Below are 27,206 nucleotides of genomic sequence, written 5' to 3'. Positions count from 1 at the left end.
GCTCTCGAGCGTCGCCGGGCTGCCGGCAGCCGAGCATGTTCGCCCCGAGAGCGGCGCCCGTACGAGCGCCAGGCCGCCCTCCCTGCCCCGCCGCCGCGGCCAGTCCCGCGCCCCGGCCAGGCTGGGCCGGGGGCTCGGCTCGGCTGCGGGCCGCCCCTGGCTCCCGCGCTGTCCGCTGCCCCTGTTGACCCCGCTGCCGGAGCCTCAGACCTGGGCACCACTGCCACGGTCCAGGCATTCGAAGAAGCCCCTCTCCTCCGAGGTCGAGCTGCGGGGACAGTGAGTGCGGGTGGTCTCCGGAGGACCCCCGGCCTAGCGGGAGCGGGGTGGGGGTGTAGGGTGGGGCGGGGGGGGTGTGGTAGGGTGGGGCGGAGGCCAGGGGACCTTGCAGGGGCAGGGCTGAAGGGGAGGTGGGGCCGAGAGGTCAGCTGGTCAGGCCCCCTTCCAGGCAGGGGAAACTAGCCCAGTGAGGCACTCCAAGGATTCTCTTGACTCACTTTGAGGGGAGCTGCCGGGCGGGGTCGGGTGAAGCAGAGAGATGGGAAGGAACCCCGGACTCGAGGACCTGCCTGCCGGATCTGTATGTTTCCGCACTCCTCAAGCTGGGTCAGGCTAGCACGCGCATCCCTGCGTCAAGTGGACACGCCCTTACAGGGTCTCCCTCCAACCTGCCCAGGGTTTAAACTGAAGCGGGGTGTGGGCTAGGTATTTCCCCTCTACTTTTGACTGCCACTGTACCTCACTCTTGCACCCAGCCATGTGGAGCAGGACTTGGGACACTGACCGTGTTAATTAGCTCTGGGCTCCGTTTTCACAGCCAATTTAGCTTTGTGCCATTTCTGATTTACCTATAGTTTGTGTGTTTATTACTTTTTTCATGAGGGGTTACAAATACTAGAAAAGATTTGTGTAATACAGGTAGTCTGTTCTATTGTATGGGTCATTCTACCCCTGCAGCTTTTTGGGGGCCACAGACATGAAAACTGGAGCCTCTGTCTAGAGAAATGCAACTTTGCAACCATTTTCAGGGTATTGTACTCTCTGAAGCACAAGAATCCCTGCTCTTCCATCTTCATTGCCTTTTTATCTACATTGCTAATGGTGAGTTTAAATCCTCTGTTACAGTGACGTTTCTTCAAAAATACTTTTGGGGCGCCTGGGTGGCTCAGTTGGTTAAGCGACTGCCTTCGGCTCAGGTCATGATCCTGGAGTCCCGGGATCGAGTCCCGCATCGGGCTCCCTGATCGGCAGGGAGTCTGCTTCTCCCTCTGACCCTCCTCCCTCTCATGCTGTCTGTCTCTCATTCTCTCTCTCTCAAATAAATAAATAAAATCTTAAAAAAAAAAAAATACTTTTGACATTTCTTTTTTTACATTTTTAAAATTACATTATGACACATTAGTAGTTCTCATTCAAACAGAAGAATATATAGAGTTAGAAGTGAAAGCCCTCTCTTTACCTTTTTCTCCTTTCTTTCTAAAACTTCTGAGTTAATTTAGTGTTTATCCTTCTACTCTTTTTTTCATTTGTTTTTTTTATCATCATTGGAATCATATCTGGATTCTTTTGAGAAATTGTCTTTTTCACTTAAAAGGATGTGACAAATAACTTCATATCAGTTTACTTAGGTCTGCATTGATATGGTAGATGTATCATACAGATGTATGACCATATGGTATGGATGTATTGTAATTTATGTAACCATTCCTCATTAAGATTGGTTCCAGTTTTTCCTTATTGCAAACAATGCAACAATGAACATTCTTACACATGGGAACAGTTCTATAAAATGAATTCCTTGAAGCAGAATTGTGGGGTCAGGTGTATGTATGTGAAAAATTTTTGATAGAATCTTGTGTTCTGAAAAGTCTTTACTGATTTACATTTCCATCAACAGGCTGTGTTGAGAAAAATCTGTGTTTATTATTATTTAAAACAGCTTCCACTCATTGAGTATTTATTACATGTCCAGCACCATGCTGAACATTTTACATGCATTTTGAAATTGAATCCTCACTAACCCTATGAGAATCAGAGGCACTGTTATTTTCTTCATGACCTATGGTTATGTAGCTATTGAAGGGCAGAATCAAGATTAGAATCCAGGCTCATTTTACCCCGATGAATAAAATGTGTTCTTTGTTGGGTGGGAATTCCTGGTCAGTAATTGACTGGGAATTGTATTTCATTGGGTTCTTTGAGGATTAAATGAGATTGTGCTTTTGGTGTTGCTGTGTTATTAGTAGTTTCTTCCACTACCAACTTCTATAGAATTGGACACGGTCCAGTGCTTCCTGTGATTCTGGTTCCCCTGTATTCTCTGCCTCTCCAGTCACCTCTCAGCCTCTTCTTTATCTTCCTGCTTTGTGGACATTTTAAGGAAATCTGGCTTTCTTCTCCCTCTCAAGTCTTCTTTGGCAACTTTAATCCAGTCTCTGGCCTTAATTCTCACTAGTGAATAGATGACTCTTAAAATTTCTTCTCCCAAACGAAGCTACGGTCCTCAATTCCTACAGCTTAGATCCAGGTTCTATAGCTCCACCTGGATGTCCGCCATTCATTTTATCTAAAACCGAGCTTTTTGTTTCTCTCCACCCCCAGACTAGCAATTTCCCTTTGAATGTAATTCATCATTCTCTTAGTCACCCTAGTTCACAGTCTCAGGCATCTTTGACTCTTTTTTCTTTGCTGAACCTCCTAAATTCAATCAACTGTTGTATTCTGACTGCTGCTACTCTAATTTAAGCACTCTGGACTATTAGTATTGTAGTGGCTTCTTAACTTGGTTCCAATCTCTGCCAGATTAATCTTCCTAAAGCATACCTGTGAATGTGCCACACCTCGGTTCAAAACCCGTGTCAGTGTCTTCCCATTGCTCAAAGAAGTAAGTGCAAACCACTTTGGCTAGCATGCAGATTTGTCTGTGATCTCGCCCCAAACTGTCATTTCGTTATCTCTCACAGCGCCCTTATCTGAACCCCGCTCCATTCTCCGTGGCAACTTTCACATCTATATCTTTTCCTGGAATGCCTATACCCACATTTCTGCCTGTCTAAATTCTATTCGTCATTTTCTGGCTTCTTCCAAGTCTTTTTTGAACTTCCATGTGAAAATAACATCTGCCTTCTTTTAACTCCCCTGATGTGAGACATCGCTCCCTCCTTGGGCTGTAAGGTCACACTTTGCCTTATATTACAGTTGTGTGAGTGGCTGCTCTTTTTCCTTTTGCATTGGAAATTCTGTAAAGGCAGAATCTCTGTTTAGTTCTTCATATCTTCATCTAAATCTGTTTAGTTCTTCAGATATGAAGATTTGCACATAGTACATGCTTAGTGAATGTATTTGAGTAAGTGAACTAATAATCACCCTTGGGAATAAAAAATTGCATCTATTAGTCTGTTCCTAGCTGTAATGACAAATGGACCTCAACATCTTAGTGACTTAACGTGTAACAGTTTGTTTCTTGCTCATGTAACAATTCCAAAGCAGATAGTCCTGGTCAGCAGGCAGCTTTCTCCCAATTGGTTGTAGGACCAGGCTCTACCATTCATTAACACTTCCCTATTATCTTACTGTAGCAAGGAGAAGATCGGAAAAAGCAGACTTGCTTCTTAAAGGCGTTACACATTACACTCACTCACGTTCCAGTCACGGGGAGGTAGGCATTTCTTAGGAACACTGTATTCTCTGGAGGAGCAAGAATTGTAGTAAACATTTAGCCTACTGACCGTCACAGTCAATTTCTACTTATGAAAACCCATGGGACTTGGCTTGAACATCCCTCGCTGAAAAACAAAAACAAAACTCCTATTTCCCCCATCTGGCTAGGTTAGCAAACCCTCTGTTATACACAGAATTAAAACATACCTTTATCACTAATATTTATCATAATGAACTCTAATTATTTGTTTACTTTGTTCCCCCCCAACATACTGTATGCTTTTGCATCTTCATCATTTTTGTATTTCAGCTCCTAGCACAATGACCTGCATTGTGGATAAATAAATAACTAGCTTTCTCAATGAATCCACAACTTGTCATTATGTTCACTTGATAACTATTTTTCTTTAAACAAAGCTAAAAATAAAGATAGTCTTACCAACTGCTCTTTGATGTTTGGCTTATTTTCAGCCTTTTTTCTTTTCTGTTATAAAAAAATACAGGATTTGACATCCCTGAAGATAAATATTTGTATGTATCAATGATTATTCCTTTAGGATAAATTCCTGGAAGTGGACTTGCTGGGTCAAAAGTATATAAAATTATTAGGACATATATATTGCCAAATTGCTTTCTGGACATATGATACTGATATATACACTGAAACCTTATGAGAGTGCCTATTTTCCTTGAACCTCATCTTACATTGTCTAGTATTAAAGAAAAATCCTTGCCATTTTGATTGGCAAAATCATAGCTCATTATATTATTTTGCTTTTATTTGAGAACTAGTGAGGATGAACTTTTATTGGTCATTTGTATTTTTTTTCTGGAATGAATTATCTGTCCTTTAATAAATACATTTTCTATAGGGTTCATTCTCTTTTTTATTTTTAAGTATCTTTATATATAAAAGGAATTAAAAGCATCAGTTTTTTATGTCCTCATTTGCAAAGTTATGGGAACTTCTGGATGGTGTGGCAGAAGAAGCTGACATGGATGGGACTCCATTTTACTTTGGTATATTTCATATGCCGGGTAAGATATAATAAGATAATTTATGGAAATGTGGCTGAGCTAGGGACCAAGAGAAGGAAATCCCCAGGTGCCAGAAATGAAGGAACATTCACATAGGAAGCCACTGTGGAGCATCTGCCGAAAGCTGGAAGTCACAAAGGCGTACTGTTTCCAGTTACTATGACTGCATCACAAATTTCTCCAAAACTTAGTCGTGGCAAACAACCATTTATTGTGCTCTGTGGGTCAGGAATTCGGACAGTGCACAGCAGGGAGAGCTTGGCTCTGCTTCACGATGTCTGGGGCCTTGGATGGAAGAATCACAAGCTTGGGGCTGGAATCACCTGCAGGCTCATTCATTCCCATGTCTGGTGGTTGATGCTGGCTGTGGACTGAGACCTTAGCTGTGGATGTCAGCTGGATCCTTTGTATGGTGGCTTCTTCCTGTCACCTGGCTTCCTCACAAAATGGTGGCTGGATTTCACAGGTGAGTATCCCAAGAGAGAGCCAGTTGTATCGCCTTTTATGCCCTAGCCTTGGAAATCACACAGTGTCACTTCTAAGGCACTTTATTTACTCAGGAAGTTAGTTTCAGGGAGAGGGAACACAGACCTCACTTCTTGAAGGAGTGTCAATATCACATTGAAGGAAGAACGTGTAGGAATGGATATGTATTAGTGCATCCTTCTTTGAAAAATACAACCTGCTACAGACACTGAGGTGATAATAGAAAAATATGCCCCCATTGGCCTGAGGAGACTGCAAGGAAGCTTGCCATCCACTTGGACTATGGCAGGAAAAGGGTTAGCGGTTAAACCCGGCACATAGACTCTGCACAGCTTCATACACATACAGCTCAAGTCTGGGGTCTGAATTCACATGACTACATGCTTCGGGGACCACCATCCAAGAAACTGACATACTAACTGCTCTGGCACCTCCAAAACCCAGGGCCAAGCAGAGACCAATAGAAAAGTCTGTATAGCAAAGTTTCCAGAGCTCAGGGAGTACTGGACTCCCATAGGTAGCAATCTCTCTAAAGATGAGCTCACAGTCAAAGTGTTCAAATTATATGAGGAAATGAACACAAAGAAGGAGACTTGGCAGATGCAGTGAGTGGGAGATGAGTACCACAAAACTGAATAGAACATCATGGGAAAATATTTAAATTTGTACTATGCAAGGAGATGAAGGGTATGGAAAGCATAAGGCAAGAACAGGTCAGTATGAAGAAAAACAGGAGAGTTCTAGGGGTGCACCTTTCCCCTGAAAGGAAAAGAGGAAGAGAGGAAGAGGCATTGAGTCAAGTTGTACCTCTCGTACCTAGCCATTAGCTGATTCTTGGCCTAGGGTAATAATCATGATGATTATAATGATAGCAGCCATCATTTGTCTCTGTGTGTAAAGCTACCTTACTGCAGTCTGAACTGAAGATTCTTGTTTGAGAATTAAAGCAGCATATGAGGCATTTAGCTAGATGCTTGTCTTAAATCACCTTCAAACTTCATAATAACTCTGTAAGACAGAGCTTATTAGTTCCCTAGGTAGGGAGACTGAGGCACAGAAAGGTTAACAAGAAAATAAATATTTTGTCCCACCCAGGAACGGGCGACAGGAAAGGGGAAGTAACAAAGGGCTCTGGGATGTATAGGTGGATGGGATGTATTGTAGGTGCCATTGCTCCTATATTTCTTCATTTCTCAATTCACAGCCTGGGGGGTTCTTAACTTAGGGACTGCTTCCATGTAATTCTTCCTGTGAATTGAATATTTAAACACAAACTGGCAAATTGGCTGCTTATGAATTTTAGGATATGGGAAGTCCCCTATTGTCCAGATGGGAAATTTGTCTATAGTTTTTAAAATTGTTTTTCCTAATATTTTACATGCTTAGTTTTAATTTTGTTAGAGCTCAATTTTAATACTTCTTTAATCGCTTTCCTTTGTCCATTTCTCCTTTCCATTAAGAGAGTTTGATAAACTAATACTCTTGTTGTTCCTTGTTGTATAACATTAGAGGCAAACCATTTAATAACCCTGCTAGACCTCAGTTGTTTAATTAAAAAATTCAGAGATCAGTTCTCTTACAGGCCTATAAACCAGCAATTTCTGTTGTACTCAGGCATGAAAACAACATTAATCTCCTTGGCCATCTCCATCAGAGCTCTTGGGTGACCAGGTGCATTTTCAACGAGCAGTCATATTTTGAAAGGAATCTTTTTCCTGAGCAGTAGGTCTCAACAGTGGGCTTAAAATATTCAGTAAACCATGTTATACACAGGTGTGCTGTCATCCAGGCTTTGTTGTTTCACTTACAGAGCACAGGCAGAGTGGATTTTAGCATAAATCTGAAGGGCTCTAGGATTTGGGGGATGGTCAATGAGCATTGGCTTCCAATGAAAGTCACCAGCTGCATTAGTCCCTGATAAGGGAGTCAGCCTGTCCTTTGAAGCTTTGAAGCCAGGCACTGATTTCTCCTCTCACCTCATCTAGTCCTAGATGGCATCTTCTCCCAGTAGAAGACTGTTTCATCTCCATTGAAGATCTGTTGTTTAGTGTAGCCACCCTCGTTAATTACCTTAGCTGGATCTTCTGGAGAACTTGCTGCGGCCTCCACATCAGCACTGGCTGCTTCCCCTTGCACTTTGATGTTGCGGTGATGGCTTCTTTCCTTAGCGCTCACGAACCAGCCTCTGCCAGCTTTTGGCTTTTCTTCTGCAGCTTCCTCACCTCCCTCAGCCTTCATAGAATTGAAGAGAGTCAAGGCCTTGCTCTATATTTGGCTTAAGGGACTGTTGTGGCTGGTTTGATCTTCTATCCAGACCTCTCAGACTTTCTCCACGTCTGCAATAAGACTATTTCACTTTCTTACCATAAGTGTGTTCACTGGATTAGCACTCTTAATTTCCTTCAGGAACTTCCCCTTGCATTTAAACTTGGCTGTTTGGCACACGAGGACTAGCTTTCAACCTGTCTCAGCTTTTGACTTGCCTGCCTTACTAAGTGTAATCATTTCTAGTGAGAGACATGTGACTCTTCACTTGAAAAATTAGAAGCCATTGTAGGGTTATTAATTGGCTTAATTTTGGTATTGTTGTGTCTCAGGGAATAGAGAGGCCCGGGGAGAGGGAGAGGGGTGGAGGAACAGCTGGTCAGTGGAGCAGTGAGAATACACACAACACTTACTGATTAAGTTCACTATCTTATATGGGCACGCTTCATTGCACATCAAAACAGTTACAGTAGTAACATCACAGACTACTGATCACAGATCACCATGACAAATATAATGACAATGAAAAAGTTTGAAATATTGCAAGAATTAGCAAAATGTGACAGATGTGAAATGAACAAATGCTGTCAGAAAAATTGCACTAAGAGACTTGCTCCACGCAGGGTTGCCACAAACCTTCAATTTGTAAAAAAACAAAAAACCCAAAAAAACAAAGAAATCCTCAAACCACCCCCCCAAGCCACCAACAACAAAACAATTATCTGTGAAGTGCAATAAAGCAAAGCACAGTAAAACAAGGTATGCCTGTACATATATATGTATGTGTATATATATATATATATATATATATATATAATACATTTCAATTCATTGCAGTTAATGTTTTTATTAATGTTTATAACTCTCATTATTGGTCAGCTTGGAGCCTTTTTAAGTTGATGACTACCATGGTTATAGTCTTCATTGATAGATTACTAGATCTCTGGAATGACAAAATGTTCTAGGCTCATCTTGTACATTTCCTTCGACAGACCTGGAATCAGCTATTTCTGGTTGGTTTTTGTGGTTTTCTTTTTCTTTCTTTTTTTTTTTTTTTTAACTTTGGTTTTTAGGTTTTTTAAAAAAAGCTTGGAAAAACTTTTTTTTTTTTTGGTCTTTTTTCTTTTTTAGATGAAAGTCTTATACTTCCAATTCATAGTTAGGACTTCAAAGGCTTTGTTTACTCTTTATTGGTGTGAAATCTGTATCTTTTTCTCTCTCAATGAAAACCCTGGTTCCCATCAACGCCAGTACGAATGTTCATTTACTCAATCAGCTATCTTGAACTATAGATAGTATGTGTTCAGGGCAATGGAGCAGTAGAGTAGAGAAGTAGGTGGGGTCTCTGATAGCTTAGCACCAGACTTGAGGTGTCTGGCCAGGCTTTTATTTGAGGGCAAATCTTGTTTAAGCACATATTTTGGATTTTCTGTCCTTTGAAGCCCAAATAATACAGGGAAGTACCAGGGATTTCCAATTTTTAAATGATTAGTATATGGTAAATGCATTTAATACCAAAATCTTACTGAATTTATTATTGTCTTTGATACAGAAGGCTTTTCAGAATATTTTTCTCCCTCAAATATTACCCAGAACATCAACAGTTATTATTGTGCTGTAGAATTGTGTAGGTCTCAATTGTTGTATATTATCCTTTTTTTGATTTTAGAAATTGGTTTTAAGAGAGTGAATAAATTTTTATTCCACTTATTTAAATGGAATTTTAAAAATTACCTCCAACACATATTTTATTTAGGCTATGATGTAGTGTTATGTATTGAATTTTGCCCCCCCCCCAAATTCATACATTGAAGTTCTAACCCCAACCTCAGAATGTGACCTTACTTGGAGGTAATCGAGTTAATATGAGGTCATTAGAGTGGACCTTAACCTAATTTGACCAGTGGCAAATTAAGTAAAATACATAATTATTCTTCTGTGTCCATGTTTAGAATAAAAGTAATGGCTATCATGAGGACATATTTATTTTCCATGGGACATAGAAACTATCTTTTTTTTTTCAGGCACAAATGCATATTATCATGGTAATAATTTTTAAAATTTTTATTTTTTGTGTGGCAAGAACACTTACCATGAGCTTTACCCTCTTAACATATTTTTAGGTGTACAATCCAGTATTGTTGTCTATAGGTACAATGTTGAAGAGCAGATCTCTAGAACTTACTTGTCTTGAAACTTTATACTCACTAATTAGCAACTCCCTGTTTCCTCCTCCCTCCAGCCCCTGGAAACCACCATTTTATGCTTCTATGAGTTTGACTGTTTTAGATACCTCATATAAGTGGAATCTTCAGTATTTGTCCTTCTGTGATTGGCTTATTTCACTCAGCATAGTGTCCTCAAGGTGCATCCATGTCATTACATATTTCAGGATTGTGTTCTTTTTCTATAGCTGATTAATATCTCACTGTATATCTATACCACATTTTCTTTATTCATTCATCTGTTGATGGACATTTAGATTGTTTTCACATCTTGGCCATCGTGAAAAGTGCCACAGTGAATATGGGTGTGCTGGTATCTTTTCGAGATTCTGATTTCAGTTCTTTTGGATAAATACCCAGAAGTGGGATTGCTGGATCATATGGTAGTTCTATTTTTACTTTTTTGAGGAAACTCCGTACTTTTTTCCATAGTGCTGCACCATTTTGTATTTCCACCAATAGTGTACAAGAGTTCCAATTTCTCTACCCTCATCAACACTTGTCTTGTGTGTGTGTGTGTGTGTGGTTTAGGTTTTATTTCATCATCATAAACTGAACTCTGCAATCCAGCTAGACCTGGGGATAAAGAACCTTGGAGCCCGCAGAACTGCAGCAAGAGCACAGAGATTCTGGGGTATTTCGAGCAGGTGGGGGTGGAGGGGCGCTTTCCCGAGCTACAGAAGGAATGGTCTGGTAGTTAAGATAAAACACAAGTCAGATTTATTAGATCTGTCCACAGTCAGCAATGGTGATCTTCTTGCTGGTCTTGCCATTCCTGGACCCAAAGCACTCCATGGCCTCCACGATGTTCATGCCTTCTTTGACCTTGCCGAAGACCACATGCTTGCCATCCAACCACTCGGTCTTGGTAGTGCAGATGAAGAACTGGGAACCATTCGTGTTGGGTCCAGCATTGGCCAGGGACAGGATGCCAGGACCCATGTGCTTCAGGATGAAATTCTCATCATCAAACTTCTCCCCATAGATGGACTTGCCTCCAGTGCCCTTATGGCATGTGAAGTCCCCCCCCCCCCCCCGGCACATAAATCCCGGAATAATCCTGTGAAATCAGGAAACTTTATAACCAAATCCTTTCTCCCCAGTGCTCAGGTCACGAAGTTCTCTGCTGTCTTTGGAACTTTGTCTGCAAACAGCTCGAAGGAGACGCAGCCCAAGGGCTTGCCGTTCACAGCGATGTCAAAGAACACGGTGGGATTGACCATGGCTGGGCATTGTGGGCGGCTCCAGGGCAGCCGCGTCTGCCCAACACTTGTCTTTTAAAAAATTTTTTATAATAGCCATCATAACAGGTGTGAGGTGATATCTCACTGTGGTTTTGATTTGCATTGCCCCAATGGTTAATGACATTGAACATCTTTTTAAAAAATTTTTATTTAAATTCTAGTTAAACATACAGTGCAATAATTGGTTTTAGGAGTAGAATTCAGTGATTCATCACTTACATACAACACCCAGTGCTCATTACTTCAAGTGCCCTCCTTAATACCCATCACCCATCTAGCCCACCCCCCACCCACTTCCCTCCATCACCCCAGTTTGTTCTCTATCATTAAGTCTCTTATGGGTTGTTTCCCTCTCTCTTTTTACTCTCCCCCCATGTTCATCTATTTCATTTCTTAAATTCCACAGATGAGTGAAATCATATGGTATTTGTCTTTCTCTGACTTATTTCACTTAGCATAATACACTTTAGCTCCATTCACATTGTTACAAATGGCAAGATTTCATTCTTTTTGATATAATATATTCCATTATATATATATATATTCTCTCTCTCTCTCTCTCTCTCTCTCTCTATATATATATATACACTATCTATCTATCTATCTACATCACATCTTCTTTATCCATTCATCAGTTGATGGACATTTGGGCTCTTTCCATAGTTTGGCTATCGTTGATAATGCTGCTATAAACATTGGGGTGCATGTACCCCTTTGAATCTGTATTTTGTATCTTTTGGGTAAATACCTAGTAGTAAAATTGCTGGAGCATAGGGTAGTTTTATTTTTAACTTTTTGAGGAACCTCCATACTGTTTTCCAAAGTGGCTGCCCCAGTTTGCATTCCCACCAACAGTGCAAGAGGTTTCCCCTTTCTCCACATCCTTGCCAACACCTGTTGTTTCTTTTGTTAATTTTAGCCATTCTGACAGTTGTGAGGTGGTATCTCATCATGGTTTTGGTTTGTATTTCCTGATGATGAGTGATGTTGAACATCTTTTCAGGTGTCTGTTAGCCATCTGGATGTCTTCTTTGGAAAAGTGCCTATTCATGTCTTCTGCCCATTTCTTACCCAGATTATTTGTTTTTTGGGTGTTGAGTTTGATAAGTTCTTTATAGATTTTGGTTACTAGCCCTTTTTCAGATAAGTCATTTGCAAATATCTTCTCCCATTCCATAAGTTGCCTTTTAGTTTTGTTGATTGTTTCCTTCACTGTGCAAAATCTTTTTATCTTGATGAAATCCCAATACTTCATTTTTGCTTTTGTTTTCTTTGCCTCTGGTGGTGTGTCTAGTCAGTTAGAAGTAGACTTACTAGTCTAGTAAGAAGTTGAAGAAAAGTTAATACCTATTCTTCTCAAACTATTCCAAAAAGATAGAAATGGAAGGAAAACTTCCAAACTCCTTCTACAAGGCCAGCATTACTTTGATTCCAAAACCAGACAAAGACCCCACTAAAAAGGAGAACCACAGGCCAATATCCCTGATGAACATGGATGCAAAAATTCTCAAGAGTATACTAGTAAATTGAATCCAACAATACATTAAAAGAATTCTTCACCACGACCAAGTGGGATTTATTCCTGGGCTGCAGGGTTGGTTCAGTATTCACAAATCAATCAACATGATACACCACATTAATAAAAGAAAAGGTAAGAACCCTATGATCCTCTCAATACATGCAGAGAAAGCATTTGACAAAATACAGCATCCATTCTTGATAAAAACCCTCAGCAAAGTAGGGATAGATGGAACATTTCTTTCTTTTTTTTTTTTTTTTTATTTATTTGAGAGAGAGAAAGCATGAGAGGGGGGAGGGTCAGAGGGAGAAGCAGACTCCCTGCCGAGCAGGGAGCCCGATGCGGGACTCGATCCCGGGACTCCAGGATCATGACCTGAGCTGAAGGCAGTCGCTTAACCAACTGAGCCACCCAGGCGCCCTAGATGGAACATTTCTGTATACCAATAATGAAGCAGCAGAAAATGAAATCAAGGAATCAATCCCATTTGTAATTGCACCAAAAATAATAAGAAACCTGGGAATAAACCTAACCAAAGAGGTAAAAGATTTATACTGTAAAAACTATAGAACACTTATGAAAGAAATTGAAGAGGACACAAAGAAATGGAAAAACATTCCATGCTCATGGATTGGAAGAACAAACATCGTCAAAATGTCTATACTACCCAAAACAATCTACACATTTAAAGCAATCTCTATCAAAATACTGCGAGCATTCTTCACAGAGCTAGAACAAACAATCCTAAAATTTGTATGGAACCACAAAAGACCCTGAGTAGCCAAAGCAACCTTGAAAAAGAGATGCAAAGCTGGAGGCTTCACAATTCTGGACTTCAAGCTAAATTACAAAGCTGTAGTCATCAAGACAATATAGTACTGACACAAAAGCAGACGCATAGATCAATGGAACAGAATAGAAAACCCAGAAATGAACCCACAACTATATGGTCAACTAACCTTCAACAAAGCAGGAAAGAATATCCAATGGAAAAGAGACAGTCTCTTCAACAAATGGTGTTGGGAAAACTGGAGAGCAACATACAGAAGAATGAAACTGGACCACTTTCTTACAGCATACACAAAAAGAAATTCAAAATGGATGAAAGACCTAAGTGTGAGACAGGAAACCTCAAAATCCTAGAGGAGAACACAGGCCTCTTTGACCTTGGCCAGAGCATCTTTTCATATATCTGTTGGCCATTTGTATGTCTTCTTTGGAGAAATGTCTATTCAAGTCTTTAAGCCTATTTTTAAACCAGGTTATTAGGGTTTTTTTGTTTTGTTTTGTTTTGTTGTTGTTTTGTTTTTTGCTTTGGAGTTATATATTTTGGATATTAACCCCTTATCAGATATATGATTTGCAAATATTTTTCCCAGCCTATAGGTTTCCTTTTCACTCTGTTGATTGTTTTCTTTGCTGTGCAGAAGCTCTTTAGTTTGATGCAGGTCCCACTTGTCTATTTTTGCTTTTGTTTCCTGTGCTGTTGGTATCATATCCATAAAATCATTGCAAGACCAATGTCATGAAGCTTTTCCCCTGTTTTCTTATAGGAGTTTTAACTTTTAGTTCTTAGGTTTAAGTCTTTAATCCATTTTGAGTTGATTTTTGTGTGTGGTATAAGATAGGGTTCAGTTTCATTCTTTCACATGTGGATATCTAGTTTTTCCAATGCTATTTGTTAAAGAGACTATCCTTCCCCTATTGTGTACTCCTTGGCATCCTTGTCAAAGGTCAGTTGACTGTGTATATGTCTATTTATTTCTGGATTCTATTCTTCCAGTTGTTTATGTGTCTGTTTTTATACCATTATCATATTGTTTTGGTTACCTTAGCTTTGTGATGTATTTTGAAATTAGCAAGTTAGGGTTAGTCCTTCCAGCTTTGATCTTCTTTGTCAAGATTGTTTTGGCTATCTGGGATCCTTTGTGACTCCATATGAATTTTTGAAATTTTTTCACTATTTCTGTAAAAAAAAATGCCATTGGGATTTCAGTTGCATTGAGTCTGTAGATCATTTTTGGTAGTATGGTTATTTTGACAAAATTAAGTTTTCTAATTTGTGAACATGGGCTATCTTTCCGTTTGTGTCTTCTTTAATTTTTCATTGTGTTTTTCAGTGTATAAGTTGTTCATTGATTGCTTAGTTAAGTTTATTCCTAAGTATTTCATTCTTTTTGATGCTATTGTAAATTGGATTGCTTTCCTAATTTCCTTTTCAGGTAGTTTATTGTTAGTGTATAAAAGTGCAAGTGATTTTTTGGAGTCTGTAGGATTTTCCACATATTTAAGATCATGACATTTGTAAACAGGGACAGTTTTACTGCTGCTTTTCCAGTCTGGACTCCTTTTCTTTCCTAATTGCTCTGGCTAGGACTTATAGTTGAATAGAGGTGGTAAGAGTGGTCATCTTTGCCTTATTCCTTATCTTAAAGGGAAAATTTTTGATTCTTCACCATTGAGTGTGACGTTAACTGTGGGCTTTACATGCCTTTATTATGTTGAGATAATTTCTCTCTATTCCTAGTTTGCTGAGAGTTTTTATCATGAAAGAGTGTTGAATTTTATCAAATGCTTTTTCTGCATCTATTGAGATGATCATGTGACTTTTTAATCCTTTATTCTGTTAAAATGGTATATCACATTAATTTTTGTGTGTTGAGCTAACCTTTCATCCCAGAGATAAGTCCCACTTGGTCATTGTGTGCAACGGTAATATATTTGAGAGAATCCTAAACATTTTCTTGTCTTGTGCACCATAACTTGCTGTTGGACTTTAATTTTTTTTTATATTCCTAAATTTCTGTGACCAGGGATTTGAAAGAACTTATTAAAATATTTAAAAGAAAAAACTCTTACTACCAATTTTAGCTCTATTATTAAAGGCCTCTTACTTTAAAATCCCAAGAATATGTATTTACATGTTATAAGTGAACTTTCCATGTAAGCCTATGTTAGTATTTAATCTATATGATGGAAAACAAATTAGAAAAAATATCTATCTCTGAAATACTTTTTTTTTTTCATTTTGTGTCCTGAATCTGAAGCAGCATCTCACTTTCATCAGCACTGTTGAAAGAAGAAGAAAAAATGCCAGTCCTCTCTCCTGAAATCAAATTTGCTACTTCTAACGTCACCAGAAATTCCCTTGACAGTTGTTTTCTTTTTGAGAGTAGTTGGAGGAAAGCAGTTTTAGAAACACAAAAGATGAAGAAAGGTAACTTCATTTTTACAATTATTTTACTGAAGAAAATATAGAAATAGTGCCTTAAACAAACACATGTACTTTTTTAAGCAGTCAGGAGACATCTTATAATTTCTGTAACATTTATGGAAGGATAATATCCTAAGTTTATGGAAAATAAAAATGGAAGCAAATTAAAATTAATTTACTTAATGTAATTCTGTAGCTCATGATGGAAACAAATTTTAAAGAACTACTTCTCTTGGTATCAGTGCAGTGCTATCTCTGTTGGGTCATATTACTTTTCACAAATTGTGTTTGTTTTTAAACACCTCAAGTTGGTTTTTATGTTTTAAGAAAGCCAAATCTTTAACAGCATCTTTTTGTATTCATAATTCTAACCAAAACTTTATGTGGAAAGTATCTTATATTCTACCGTTGCTCAATGAAGACTAATCTGAGGACTTTTGACATGTGTATGAATATATTAATAGCTTAATCTCAATTTATATTTCAAATTTCAAATTATAATTGTATCTCTTGTTTATACTGAATTCTGCCTTCAGCTTTATAAATAGAGATGTAATTCTTGAAAATGGTAAAATCCAAACTCCTCAACCCATTTCATTGCTCCTGGTTTTGAGTGTGTTGCTCTATTTTTTCAACTTTTCACTAGATTCCCATTAAAGACACTCAGAAGACATAAATTTATCTGTCCTTTACCCCCAAATACAATTGCGGAAAAGAGAATTTGTATGTTTTTTGATCAGGAGAAACTTTTTTTTTTCCAGAAGAAGAAAAATTAAAGGTTGCAAAATAGCATTTGGAGCATTTAATATAACTCCAGTCCCATTAGATACTATTTTTATTGCTGTGTTAGACTTGCTTAGTAGAGAAAGCTTAAGAAACAATTCTCTACAATTAGTTTAACGATCACCTGAACCTTTAATTTCTTAATCTGTTTTTGCCCATTTATTGCCTTCATTTTGAAGTTTTGTTTTGTTTTTAAATAATTTGATAATCTCTTTTATGTGAGGTCAGTAGGAGAAGCAACCTTGATGCTTCAATGTTAGTGTTTATAGATTTGTGTGAAATTTTGCAGAGAGAAAATTATTATTATTTTTTTAAGATTTTATTTATTTACTTATTTCACAGAGAGAGAGAACAAGCAGGGGGAGCAACAGAGAGAGAAGGAGAGAGGGAGAAGCAGACTCCCCACTGAGCAGGGAGCCCAATGCGGGGCTCCATCCCAGGACCTTGGGATCATGACCTGAGCTGAAGGCAGACACTTAACCAACTGAGCCACCCAGGCATCCCTGAGAAAATTAAAACCAATGCCTGAAATAAAATTCTTTTATGTCTCATTGTTAACTCAATAATCAAGTATTTATACCTCTTATTTACATAAAAGCAGGAAGGTAGAAAGGTTTAAAATAGCAGATAATACAAGACTCTTAAAAGTGCTGTTAAACTCTTTCAATGTGAATTTCTTTAATATTCTGGAAATTCTAATTATATAAAATAATGAGGGCAGAGGACAGTGACAACTGTGGGAGATCTGTGAAGCTGTCCTTTTTCCTTGTTCTACTTCTTAATCAGCCCCTGAATCAACTCTTCCCTACAATCCCTATGGTAGGAATTGAAAGGTATTCTCTTGGGAAAGATACTAGATAAATTACAGTAGCTTTATTTTCTTTACTTAATGACTGATTAAGTATATTGTATTATGCATTTTAGTATGTGGTAAAAGAAGTTATATACATTTCATCAAGAATTAATACCATTGATTATGATACTATTTTTAATTAGAATATACCACAGCATTTGGTCTAGAAGAGTTCAAGGAATGTGTCAAAATGCCATATTTACCAGGACTGCAGAGTTGCCCAAAAAGTGTAAGTTCAACTCCACTGGAAGTTCATCCAAGACTGCTTCATGCTGATACCGAGATGCCTCCAGTCAGGTAGACCATTGCTCTTCAGTTCTCTTGTGTTCGACACGTATCTGTAGTAATACTGCTAAAGGTAGAGGTTTTCCTGCCTAGTGAATTGAAGTCTTTCTTGCCCACTGATATTTTTTTCATAAAGGATCTCACGTTTTAATCTAGGTAGCAATTTTATTTGGTTTGACAAGTACACCCTTTTCTCAGTTTTCAAGGGACATTGCCAGAAAGGACTTAAGGACTTCCTTTTAAAAATATTCGTTGCCCTAGTATGGATTGCCCATGAGAATATTGGAATTTTTAGCAATAAAAATAAATGAACTCTCTGCAATATTAACAGATTTCTGTATGCTGAATATAGTACCTTGGGTTTTGTTTCTAGTCTGACTGACGTAGTGTGAGGGGAGGTTCTAAATGAGATGACAGCCTGATGAAGAATTGCGCTGACAATTGGACAAGGAGTCTGTCAAAGAAAAGTCCCACTCACTTTGAATATTGGCATTTAAAACCATTATCATAATTACCTTCCTTTTTATAAATCAGACGGCTGACATACTGTTAAAAGAAAACCCCTTTCTCCAAAGGGATCTATAAGTTAGTAAGACAGTCTCATATTCTATTTGGTGGCTGCTTTGGTTTATTTATTTATTCATCAGGGATTTATCGAATGTCCAGGACTTGTTCACTTTGCCAGCCTAAAAAAAAAAGATGATTCATTTATAGTAGTCTGAGTTGCTACTCTCCTTAGAGGAAAATTTGTATTTTCATATTCCCTGAGCTTTAAAGTCAGCCAGTTACACACAGCACACAAATATAGGAGTTTTAAAATATACTTATTGAGTTTTCTACTAGTATTATTGTTCTTGTTAATTACTCTTGAAATAAATTTTGGTCATATGAAAATACACTAAAAATGAAAAGTTGTGCATAATTTATGAAATTATGAAAATAGATAAGAACTTCGCAGAAAATTTGGAGAAAAAAAGATAAACAATATTTCGATAATTTACCCATCCTAACATATCCATTTTTATTGTTGGGTGTTCATTCTCTTCTTTTCTTCTTCATTTTTGGGGACTTTTGTTTTCGCTATGATTTTAGTGTACTTACAATTTTTTATTTTGCCTTTTTAACTTATTATTACACATAGTCATTCTTTTCATGTCACTGCATAATCTTCAAACAGTCTTTACTGGTTACATTGTATCTCATTAATGGATCCATAGTTTATTTAACCACTCCCTATCATTCTTAATATTATCTGAGGACAGATTTCCAAGCTGTAAAAATATAAAAAGCAAAATTACTCTTTCTTCCATGAGATTATAATGAAATAAGGCAGAATCAGGGATGGTGGAAGAGAGCGAGTGAGTTGCTAGTGGAGTAGATGGTAACAGGTACAGAGGAGGGATGGCAGGGATGTAGAAAGAACAGAGACAGTTGGGAACATGAATATAAAACCTACTTAAGGACAGTGACTTTCCATCCTTACGGAGACACCCTTGTCCCTAACAGTCCCCTCACCCTTGTCATTTTAATCGGGAGTCTCAGGGCCCTCTGAGGAGGGTGTAGGGCTGAGTCTGGCAATGGACTTGTCTCAGTACAGATCAGGCTTGTTACCCTTCTTTCATTGCATATGCTCATCTTTAAGAAACTGGAAACCCAGAAAGCACCCCCTAAATTAGCCCAACTACCTCTTAATCTTCCTTTTGCTTCCTACTGTTTTTGTTCTATTTCAGTTTTTTGGTTTTTTTCATTTGCAATTTGGCTGTTTGTGAAATGATTCCTCGCCATTTTACATCGACTTGAGTGTGAATTTACCTAGCCAGTGAAGGATAATTTGAATATATTAAATTCATGTTATGACAAGTGTTGTTCATATACAAAGTGGAAGAGTGGTGGCTATGTGCCATAATGTTTATGAAGTGCTTGGCAAACGTAAATGTTAGTTCTTTTCCCTGTTTTTGAAACAAGTGTCTTTATTTTAGCCAGTCTAGTGAGAACATGTCGAATTGCGTGCAAGTATTTTATTCTCCTCTGCATATTGCACAGCGCCCCATGAATGAACAGTCATGGCAAAGCAGGAAAGTAATGCATTTTTGTTTGTCTTGTGTACAACCCCTTACCCCCTCTTTTCCCTCCATATGTGAATATTTATTTTTAAAATGCTGATAAAAGTTTGTTTTTTCAAATTTCTTTTTTTTTTTAAGATTTTTTATTTATTTATTTGACACAGAGAGAGAGAGAGAGAGAGAGCCCAAGCATGGGGAGTGGCAGGCAGAGAGAGAGGGAGAAGCAGGCTCCCTGCAGAGCAGGGGGAGCCCAATGTGGGGCTCGATCCCAGGACCCCGGGATCATGACCTGAGCCAAAGGCAGTCGCTTAACCAACTGAGCCATCCAGGCGCCCCTCAAATTTCTTTAATTATAATCATACACTTTTCAGTGACTCTCAAGGCACGCTCTGGTAATATAACTATAGTAGTAATCCTAGAAGTGAAGGGCATTTAAAAGTTCCGGCTGACTTCTAAAGTTTAATATAGTTACAGGAAATTTGCAATTCTTATAGATATCTCTCCTACAGCAGGTTCGGTCAAGACATACTTCCTCTAATAACCCACTTGTTATGTAGGTCTGTTCCAGTAGGAACAAAAGTTAATTAAGATAAAATTCAGATTGTGGTGGTTAATAGGTAAAATGTGCACAAGTAGGCGATAGTTGATATCGGCCTATCTAGATACCCTCTTAATCTAATCTTGATTCCCTTCCTCTTAGCATTCCCTGAATCAATCTTAGAGAAAGTTAAGATAAAGATAAATATGGGAAAAGTTAGACATAACACTTACCTACAGGTAAAATTTGTTAGCAAAAACTGAAATGTTGGGTTGTTCCTATCTGCTTCTGATTGGATTGGTTATGATGGAATGAGTTTACTTTAATGTTTATTTACTTTCCATGTGATGTCCTTCACCAAGTGAGTTTTGCTGAAAGCAGCTTCTTGTCTCTTATTGTATTTTTTAAATTAATGTACCCTGGGTTTATGTAAAAGTGATTTTATGATAATATGTAATTTTAGGATAAGGAAGACTAAGAAGGCCTGCACTGTGGTACCACTTCAGGAGAAACCAAAGAGTAAGTTGGCTCATTTTTTTTCTCCTGCCACATGTCTTATTAGGTTGTCTCATACTTATTCTTTTTAACTTCCTTTCTTTCCACTGATTTAACTGCTTTATTCTTTTTAATGTTTCTTTTAAGCTTTGTTTATTTTATAAACGAAGTGGATGTTATGTTCACTATACACACACCTTTATTATCTCAGGACCTTGGGATAGTCCCTCATCATCTCTCATGTGGGCCATTGCATGGCCTGCATACTAGTCTTGCTTTGAGTTTCTGACCTTTGAAATTTTTGAAAGCTGTGGCAGCTTGATGCTGAGTGTAGTTCAGGAAGGAGCTTGATGGTGCCACCCTCACTGTTCAGGGTGCATGCTACCTCTATAATGGCTTGCTGCAAAACAAACACTGAACGCTATTTTCAGTTTTTACCTTTTTAAAATCAAAGTGAAAAATCTTTATTGGATTTCTTGGCAGTTAGCAAAAACAGATACTAATGTAGATCTTTCATAGAAGTAAAATGGCTTAACGTGAACTTTTGAAAAGCTGGGACACCTATATTATATAGCAGTAAAAAAGGAAATCTGTTGTTTGTGACAATATGGTTAAATCCACAGGGCATTATGCTTAGTGAAATAAGCCAGACAGAGAAAGACAAATGCTGCATGAGACTTTGTTCCTAATGGAATCAATCACTTATATGTGGAATCTTAAAAAAAAAAAAAAAAAAGTCGAACATACAGAATAGAATGGTGGTTACCAGGGTTTTGAGTGGGGCAAATGGGGAGATGTTGATACAAAATTACAGTTCTAAAATGAATAAGTTCTGGGGATCCAATGTACAGCATGGTGACTATAGTTAATAATACTGAATTGTATACTGAAATCTCCTAAGAGAGTAGGTCTCAAGTGTTCTCATCTTCCCAGATGAGAACCCAGTTACTTTCCCAGAAAAGATAACTATGTGAGGTGATGGATGTGTTAATTAACTTAATTGTGGTAATCATTTCATAATATATATGTATATCAAGTCATTGTGTTGTAAACCTTAAATATATACAGCTTTTATTTGTGAAATATACTGCAATAAAGTTGGGGGAGAAATGGAAAGCAACAGATGAAAGGATTTGTAAAATGAAAGATCATTAGAAAATACCCAATTAAAGTGAAAGGAGAAAAAAGATAATACAGAAGAGAGTGTGCAAGTCATTATGTGACAAGGTAAACCTGCTTCACACATGTGTAATTCTAATTCCAGTATAAACAAGGTAGGACAGAAACAATATTTACATACTGGCTGATAAGTTCCCAATTTTGATGAAAAATACAAAGCCAACAATACAAGAAGTTCTGTGAGCCCTCAGCAGGATAGAAACAAAGAAAACCATAGCTAGGCACATCATAATAAAAAGACTAAGTTAAAAAAAAAACACATACAAAACAAGAAAACAGAGAAAAGATATGTTACCTTCAAATGTGCAATGGTAAGACATACAACTGACTTTTTAAGTGTAGACAATGGAAGCAAGAAGAAAGTGGAATAGCATTTTCAAGGGCTAAAAAGAGATAACTGCCAAACTTGAATTGGATACCCAGTGAAAATACCCTTAAAAGTAAAAGTGAAACAAATACATTTTCATTCAAATAGAAGTTGAGAGAGTTTATTGTCTGCAGAGCTTCACTAAAAAATATTAAGGAAGAAATTATACAAAAAGGAAGTACAACAACTTGGAAAAGAATGAGAAGCAGTAACTGTAGTATTATGAAGTTTAAAATCTGTGTAGAAATAAAATACTTGACAATAGTAGCACAGAGGTAGGATGGGGCATACGTGGAGTTAAAGTATTGTAAGATATTCGCATTATTTGAAAAATGGTAAAATAACTAGTGTAAAGTAGATTGTAATGTGTCACAGAGACATGTATGGTAACCAATAAAAGAATAATGAAATAATACAAGTAACAAGCTAATAGAGAGGGGAAATATAAAATGAGAAAACACTTGATCATTTCAGAAGAGGACAAGAAAGGAGGAAAAAGGAAACATAAAACATATAGGACAAATAGAAAACAATTAGCAAGATTGAAGATTTAAAATTAAACATAACAAAAATTACATTAGATATAAGCAGACTAAATATTTCAATGAAAAAACAAAGTATCAGACTGAGAAAAATAACTGTATGTTGTTTGCAAGAGGCATACCTTAAACTTAAGGGCAAGAAAGATCAAAAGTGTGAGGTTGGAAAAATACAAATCATGCAAACATTAATAAAAAGAAAGATTGTGTAGCTACACTAACATCAAACAAAACGGACAGCAAGGCAAGAATTATTATTTTAATATTGATTCAATCATTTTAATTTTAGGATTTTTAAGGCATTCTAATTCTTCAGTCAATTTTGGTAAGTTATATTTTCTAAAATTTTTTGCATTTTGTCTAAATTTTCAGATATATTGGCATAAAGTTTAGTTTTTGTTTTATCTGTACTTCTATCCCTCTTCTTTTTTTTTTTTTTTTTAAAGATTTTATTTATAAGTAATCTCTACACCCAATGTGGGGCTAGAACTCACAACCCTGAGATCAAGAGTCACACGCTCTACGTGTCCCTCTTCTTTTAGTGTTATTTATTTGTGCCTTCTGCCTTTTTTTCTTAATTAATCTCCCCAGAGACTTTTCTTCTTTATTATTATCTTCAATGAAGAACTCATCTTCTAAAAAATCTTTCTTATTGTAAATTTGTTTTCTACTTCATTGATTTCTTCTCTTTCCTATATTATCTTTTTCTTCTATGTTCTTTGGGTTTATTATTTTCCTAATGTGTATCTTATACCTAACTTATTAATTTTTAAGCCTTCTTTTCTAACATAGGAATTTGGGGTATAAACCTCTCTATGTATAACTTTTGCTGCATCACAGAAGTTTTGTAATATTTTCATTATCATTTAGTTACAAATAATTTAATGTTTATTATGATTTCTTTTTTGACTGATGAATAATCTAAAATGTGTGTATAAATTTCTAACTATTTGAGGATTTTAAATTTATCTTATTGTTAACGTCCAACTTAATTGTATTGGTTTGTATAAAGTTTTGAAGTTTTTTGAAACTTTTTGACATTTGGTTAATATCTAGAATCCAGTTAATTTGTAGCCAGAGAGTTTTTCTAAGTGTCAGGGTCATTGTACTGCTAAGAACCAGTATCCCGATCATATTCTTTCCCTCTACCCTCTGTCTTTCTCTGAACTTCCTACTCATGTTATGCACTCAAATAACAAAACAAACCAAAAATAACCACACTGGAGAATTGTAGATAGCTTTTTTTGACACTTGACTGTTTTGAAATTAAATAATGTTTTAAAATAGTTTGAATCAGTACATTATTTTCAAAGTTTTATATGTTTCAAAATAGAAGTATTTATACATCTTTACTTATTTAGGGCAATATGTAGTGATTGCATGGGAAGTTTGAATTTGATGAATCTGGATTCAAATCCTTTGCCCTTGGGCAAGTTTTTTAGCCCCACTAAATCTTTTTATATCTGTGGTCCAAGAGGGTACTAACTGCCTACTTCATAGTGTTGTGTGGGTGAAATAAATATAAGTACTTGGCACAGAGAGATCATTTGCTATATGTTATGTATTACTATTATTACTACCACTCTATAATAGAAACTTGAGTATGCTGTTCAGTTAGTGAATGATTCATTTTCCTTTACAGTTTTACTATTTTACTAAACTTAGCATTTATGAGAAATGGTATATTTGGAGAAAATAACTTGATGAACATGTAAGGTATGAAACAAGTTAATTATTTTTGGAGACTGTTTCTTTTGCTTTGGAATAAATTCCACAGCCATCCCATGTTTTAAAAAGTACATTATAGACTCAGATTTAGTTTTATATAATTAAATATGAATATTATAGGATTTTTTAGTTACATTTTAAAAAAAGACTTATTTATTTATTAGAGAGAGAGCATGAGTGGGGGGGGAGAGGCAGAGGGAGAGGGAGAGAGAATCTCAAGCAGACCCCTCCTGCCCCCTGCTGAGTGGAGCCCTATGCAGGGCTCGATCCCATGACCCTGAGATCATAATCTGAACCAAATCAAGAGTCAGACGCCCAACCGACTGAGCCACCCAGGCACCCCTAGTTAAATATTTTTGAGATGACTTGACATCACAATCACTTTAGAAAGTAAATATTTTCTATTTTTACTTCAACTAATGTGATATATCAAGAACTAGCAGTGTTTAATGGTCATTTGAGGAAGAGAGATTTTGTTTGCCCTGTATTTTAGAGAATATCATTTCAGTGTGCTTAATTTTAATAGTTGATTTCTTTTTCTTCACAGGTTCTGGCTTCAGCGATCCTCTTGCTGGAGCATCATCTCAATACTTACAGAGACTTTCCAAAATGGCCATATTGGAGTATGATACCATTCGTCAAGAAACTACTAGAAAATCCAAAAAGAGCAAGAAACGAGACCTGCAAGACTGCTGATAAGTATCACATGGTGCAATGCTTTCTTCACTGATGTCTAAGGTTTATATATCTTTTCCTTTCTTTTTCTTTTTTTTTTGATATGTAATATTATGTGCAATGATTTACATAAAAATGGAAATGTAAATAAGAAATAAATATTTTATGTAATATACAGAATCATTTGCATTTCTTTAACATCTACAAAAAGACATTTAAGTTATGGTTTATGGGGACATGACATAGGAAAAATTACATTCCATGAATTTTATACATACTGATTATACCCTTTGATTCAATTTGATACATGTGTTTTGAGGGCCTGTTTGTACAGTGAATGACTTTGCTAGTTGCTGCAGAGGATTCAAGACAGAGTGAATCATTATTGGGCTTAGAGATGTCCAATGAGAACACCTCCTTTTCCCTGCTTGAGTTTGAAAACAGTTGTGAGATAAGTATTCAAGCAGATAAAAATATAGCTTTGTTTGCTGGTAAAACCTGGAAGGAAAATCCTGTCTTAGGTGTGTGGCAACAGTGAGCCTCCTAATCCTGAACTTCAGAATTGGACAAATGTACACATTCAGTCATTACTGACAAGCTCACCCACCACATCAGGGCCTTTCCTGCCAAGTAGAGCAAGGCATTTCTACTGTGTGGACAGGAAGATCCCCAGAGGGGAGAGATGGACACTTGCTCCATCTCTGTAGGGAGGAGGAAGGAAGGTCTAGGTCAAGAGGAAAACCCCTCTTTCAGAAAGCCTTGAGGAGTGGGGGACAAGCACCCATCAATACACCTCCCTGAGATATGGGAAGAAATCAAGGATACCAATGACTGATCCAGTGAAGAGTGGGATACAGGCCATAAGAGAACCACAAAGTGTTACAGAGGTTCAAAAACAGGGCAGTAACATCCATTGGGGTGGTCAAAGAAAGCTTCACAGAAGGTAACAGTGTTTGAAATGAACCTTAAAGACAGGAAAGATGGAGGGAGAGGGCATTTCTAGAAAGATGGAATAACATAAGCAGAGACATGCTGTGCATTTGGGAATGATGCATTTGGCTGGGGCACTAGGTAGTATAGGGCAAGTGTCATAAATTCACGTGCTTACAGGCACCCAGCCGGGACCAGATCGAGTGGTAGAGCACCCATCAGATGAAGGCTATGGTGAACCAGGGCATGTTTCTCCATTTAAGAGGCCACTCACTGCCTAGCTTTGTGTCATGTGGCAATGTGTAAAGTTAGCAACTAAGTGAAATAAGCAACTAATTCCAAATGTATAGAATCATGTGTGGGTCAAAGAAAATTACACGTGCAAACTAGATCTGCCTTTGTGGGGCCATTCATTTATACACCCTCAGAGTCAAAAGAATCAAAGACGATAGGGCTCAAAATAACCTGATGACACCTGGTAGGGAACCTCAGATGCCAAGCCTGAGTTTATATTTCCTGTTTCACAATGGCAGATTTTGAGAATGAAAGTAAATTATTGCGTTTGTGATTGAGGAAGGTTCACTCAGGTATAATGTGTTGGTAGGCCAGGTTGTAACGGGAGGAGGCTGGAGTAGGGAAAGCATTTAGGAGGTTGTTATAAAAATTGAGGTAAGAATCTCTCAGTAGAAAGGTAGAAACGGGAATGGTAAGGAGAGACTAGGTAATTAAGACATCATGGCAAAGGACTTCAAATTAACTGATTAGCATAGGGTATCAGGAGAGGAAGAGTCAAAACCATCTCATTTCCAATTTTAAACATAAGATTCTCTGAAGGAGGTCCTATTTGGCGGGGGAATAAGATAATGAATGCAACTTTGGGTATAGTCAGTTTAGGGTGCCATCAGGACGGAGATGCCAAATAGGTAGTTGGAAGCAGGTGTGTAGTTCCGGAAAAAGATACTGACAAGAACTAGAACTTGGAGAAACATTTGCCTAGCAAAGCCTGTGTTTCTCCTGATAAAAAAAAGTAGAGAGAGAAGAGAGCCCAAATTCTTAAGGGATGGGAGGAAATAGGAAGAAAGCAAAAACAGATGCAGGAGAATGAACATGTTCCATGTCC

General features: G+C 37.5%; 1 protein-coding gene and 1 pseudogene across 2 annotated transcripts; one reads left to right on the top strand and one right to left on the bottom strand.

The window, feature by feature from the left end:
• The first annotated feature begins 4,527 nt into the window (after positions 1-4,527).
• Positions 4,528-25,262, top strand: CUNH8orf89 (chromosome unknown C8orf89 homolog). The gene is made up of 5 exons (XM_032421934.1): positions 4,528-5,164; positions 15,488-15,654; positions 17,431-17,584; positions 20,637-20,692; positions 25,029-25,262. Exons 1-5 carry the CDS (start codon positions 5,088-5,090, stop codon positions 25,175-25,177), a joined length of 603 nt encoding a protein of 200 aa, XP_032277825.1. The 5' UTR covers positions 4,528-5,087; the 3' UTR covers positions 25,178-25,262.
• On the bottom strand, positions 10,196-10,897 carry LOC116643143 (annotated as a pseudogene). Its single transcript, XR_004301495.1, has one exon. The product of XR_004301495.1 is annotated as a peptidyl-prolyl cis-trans isomerase A-like (transcript).
• Positions 25,263-27,206: the final 1,944 nt, after the last annotated feature.

Source organism: Phoca vitulina, unplaced genomic scaffold (genome assembly GCF_004348235.1).
Source record: "Phoca vitulina isolate PV1807 unplaced genomic scaffold, GSC_HSeal_1.0 scaffold25, whole genome shotgun sequence".
In the NCBI taxonomy this organism is placed as follows: Eukaryota; Metazoa; Chordata; class Mammalia; order Carnivora; family Phocidae; genus Phoca; species Phoca vitulina.
Note: the sequence above shows the minus strand (reverse complement) of the source record. Positions and strands in the feature narration are given on the sequence as shown.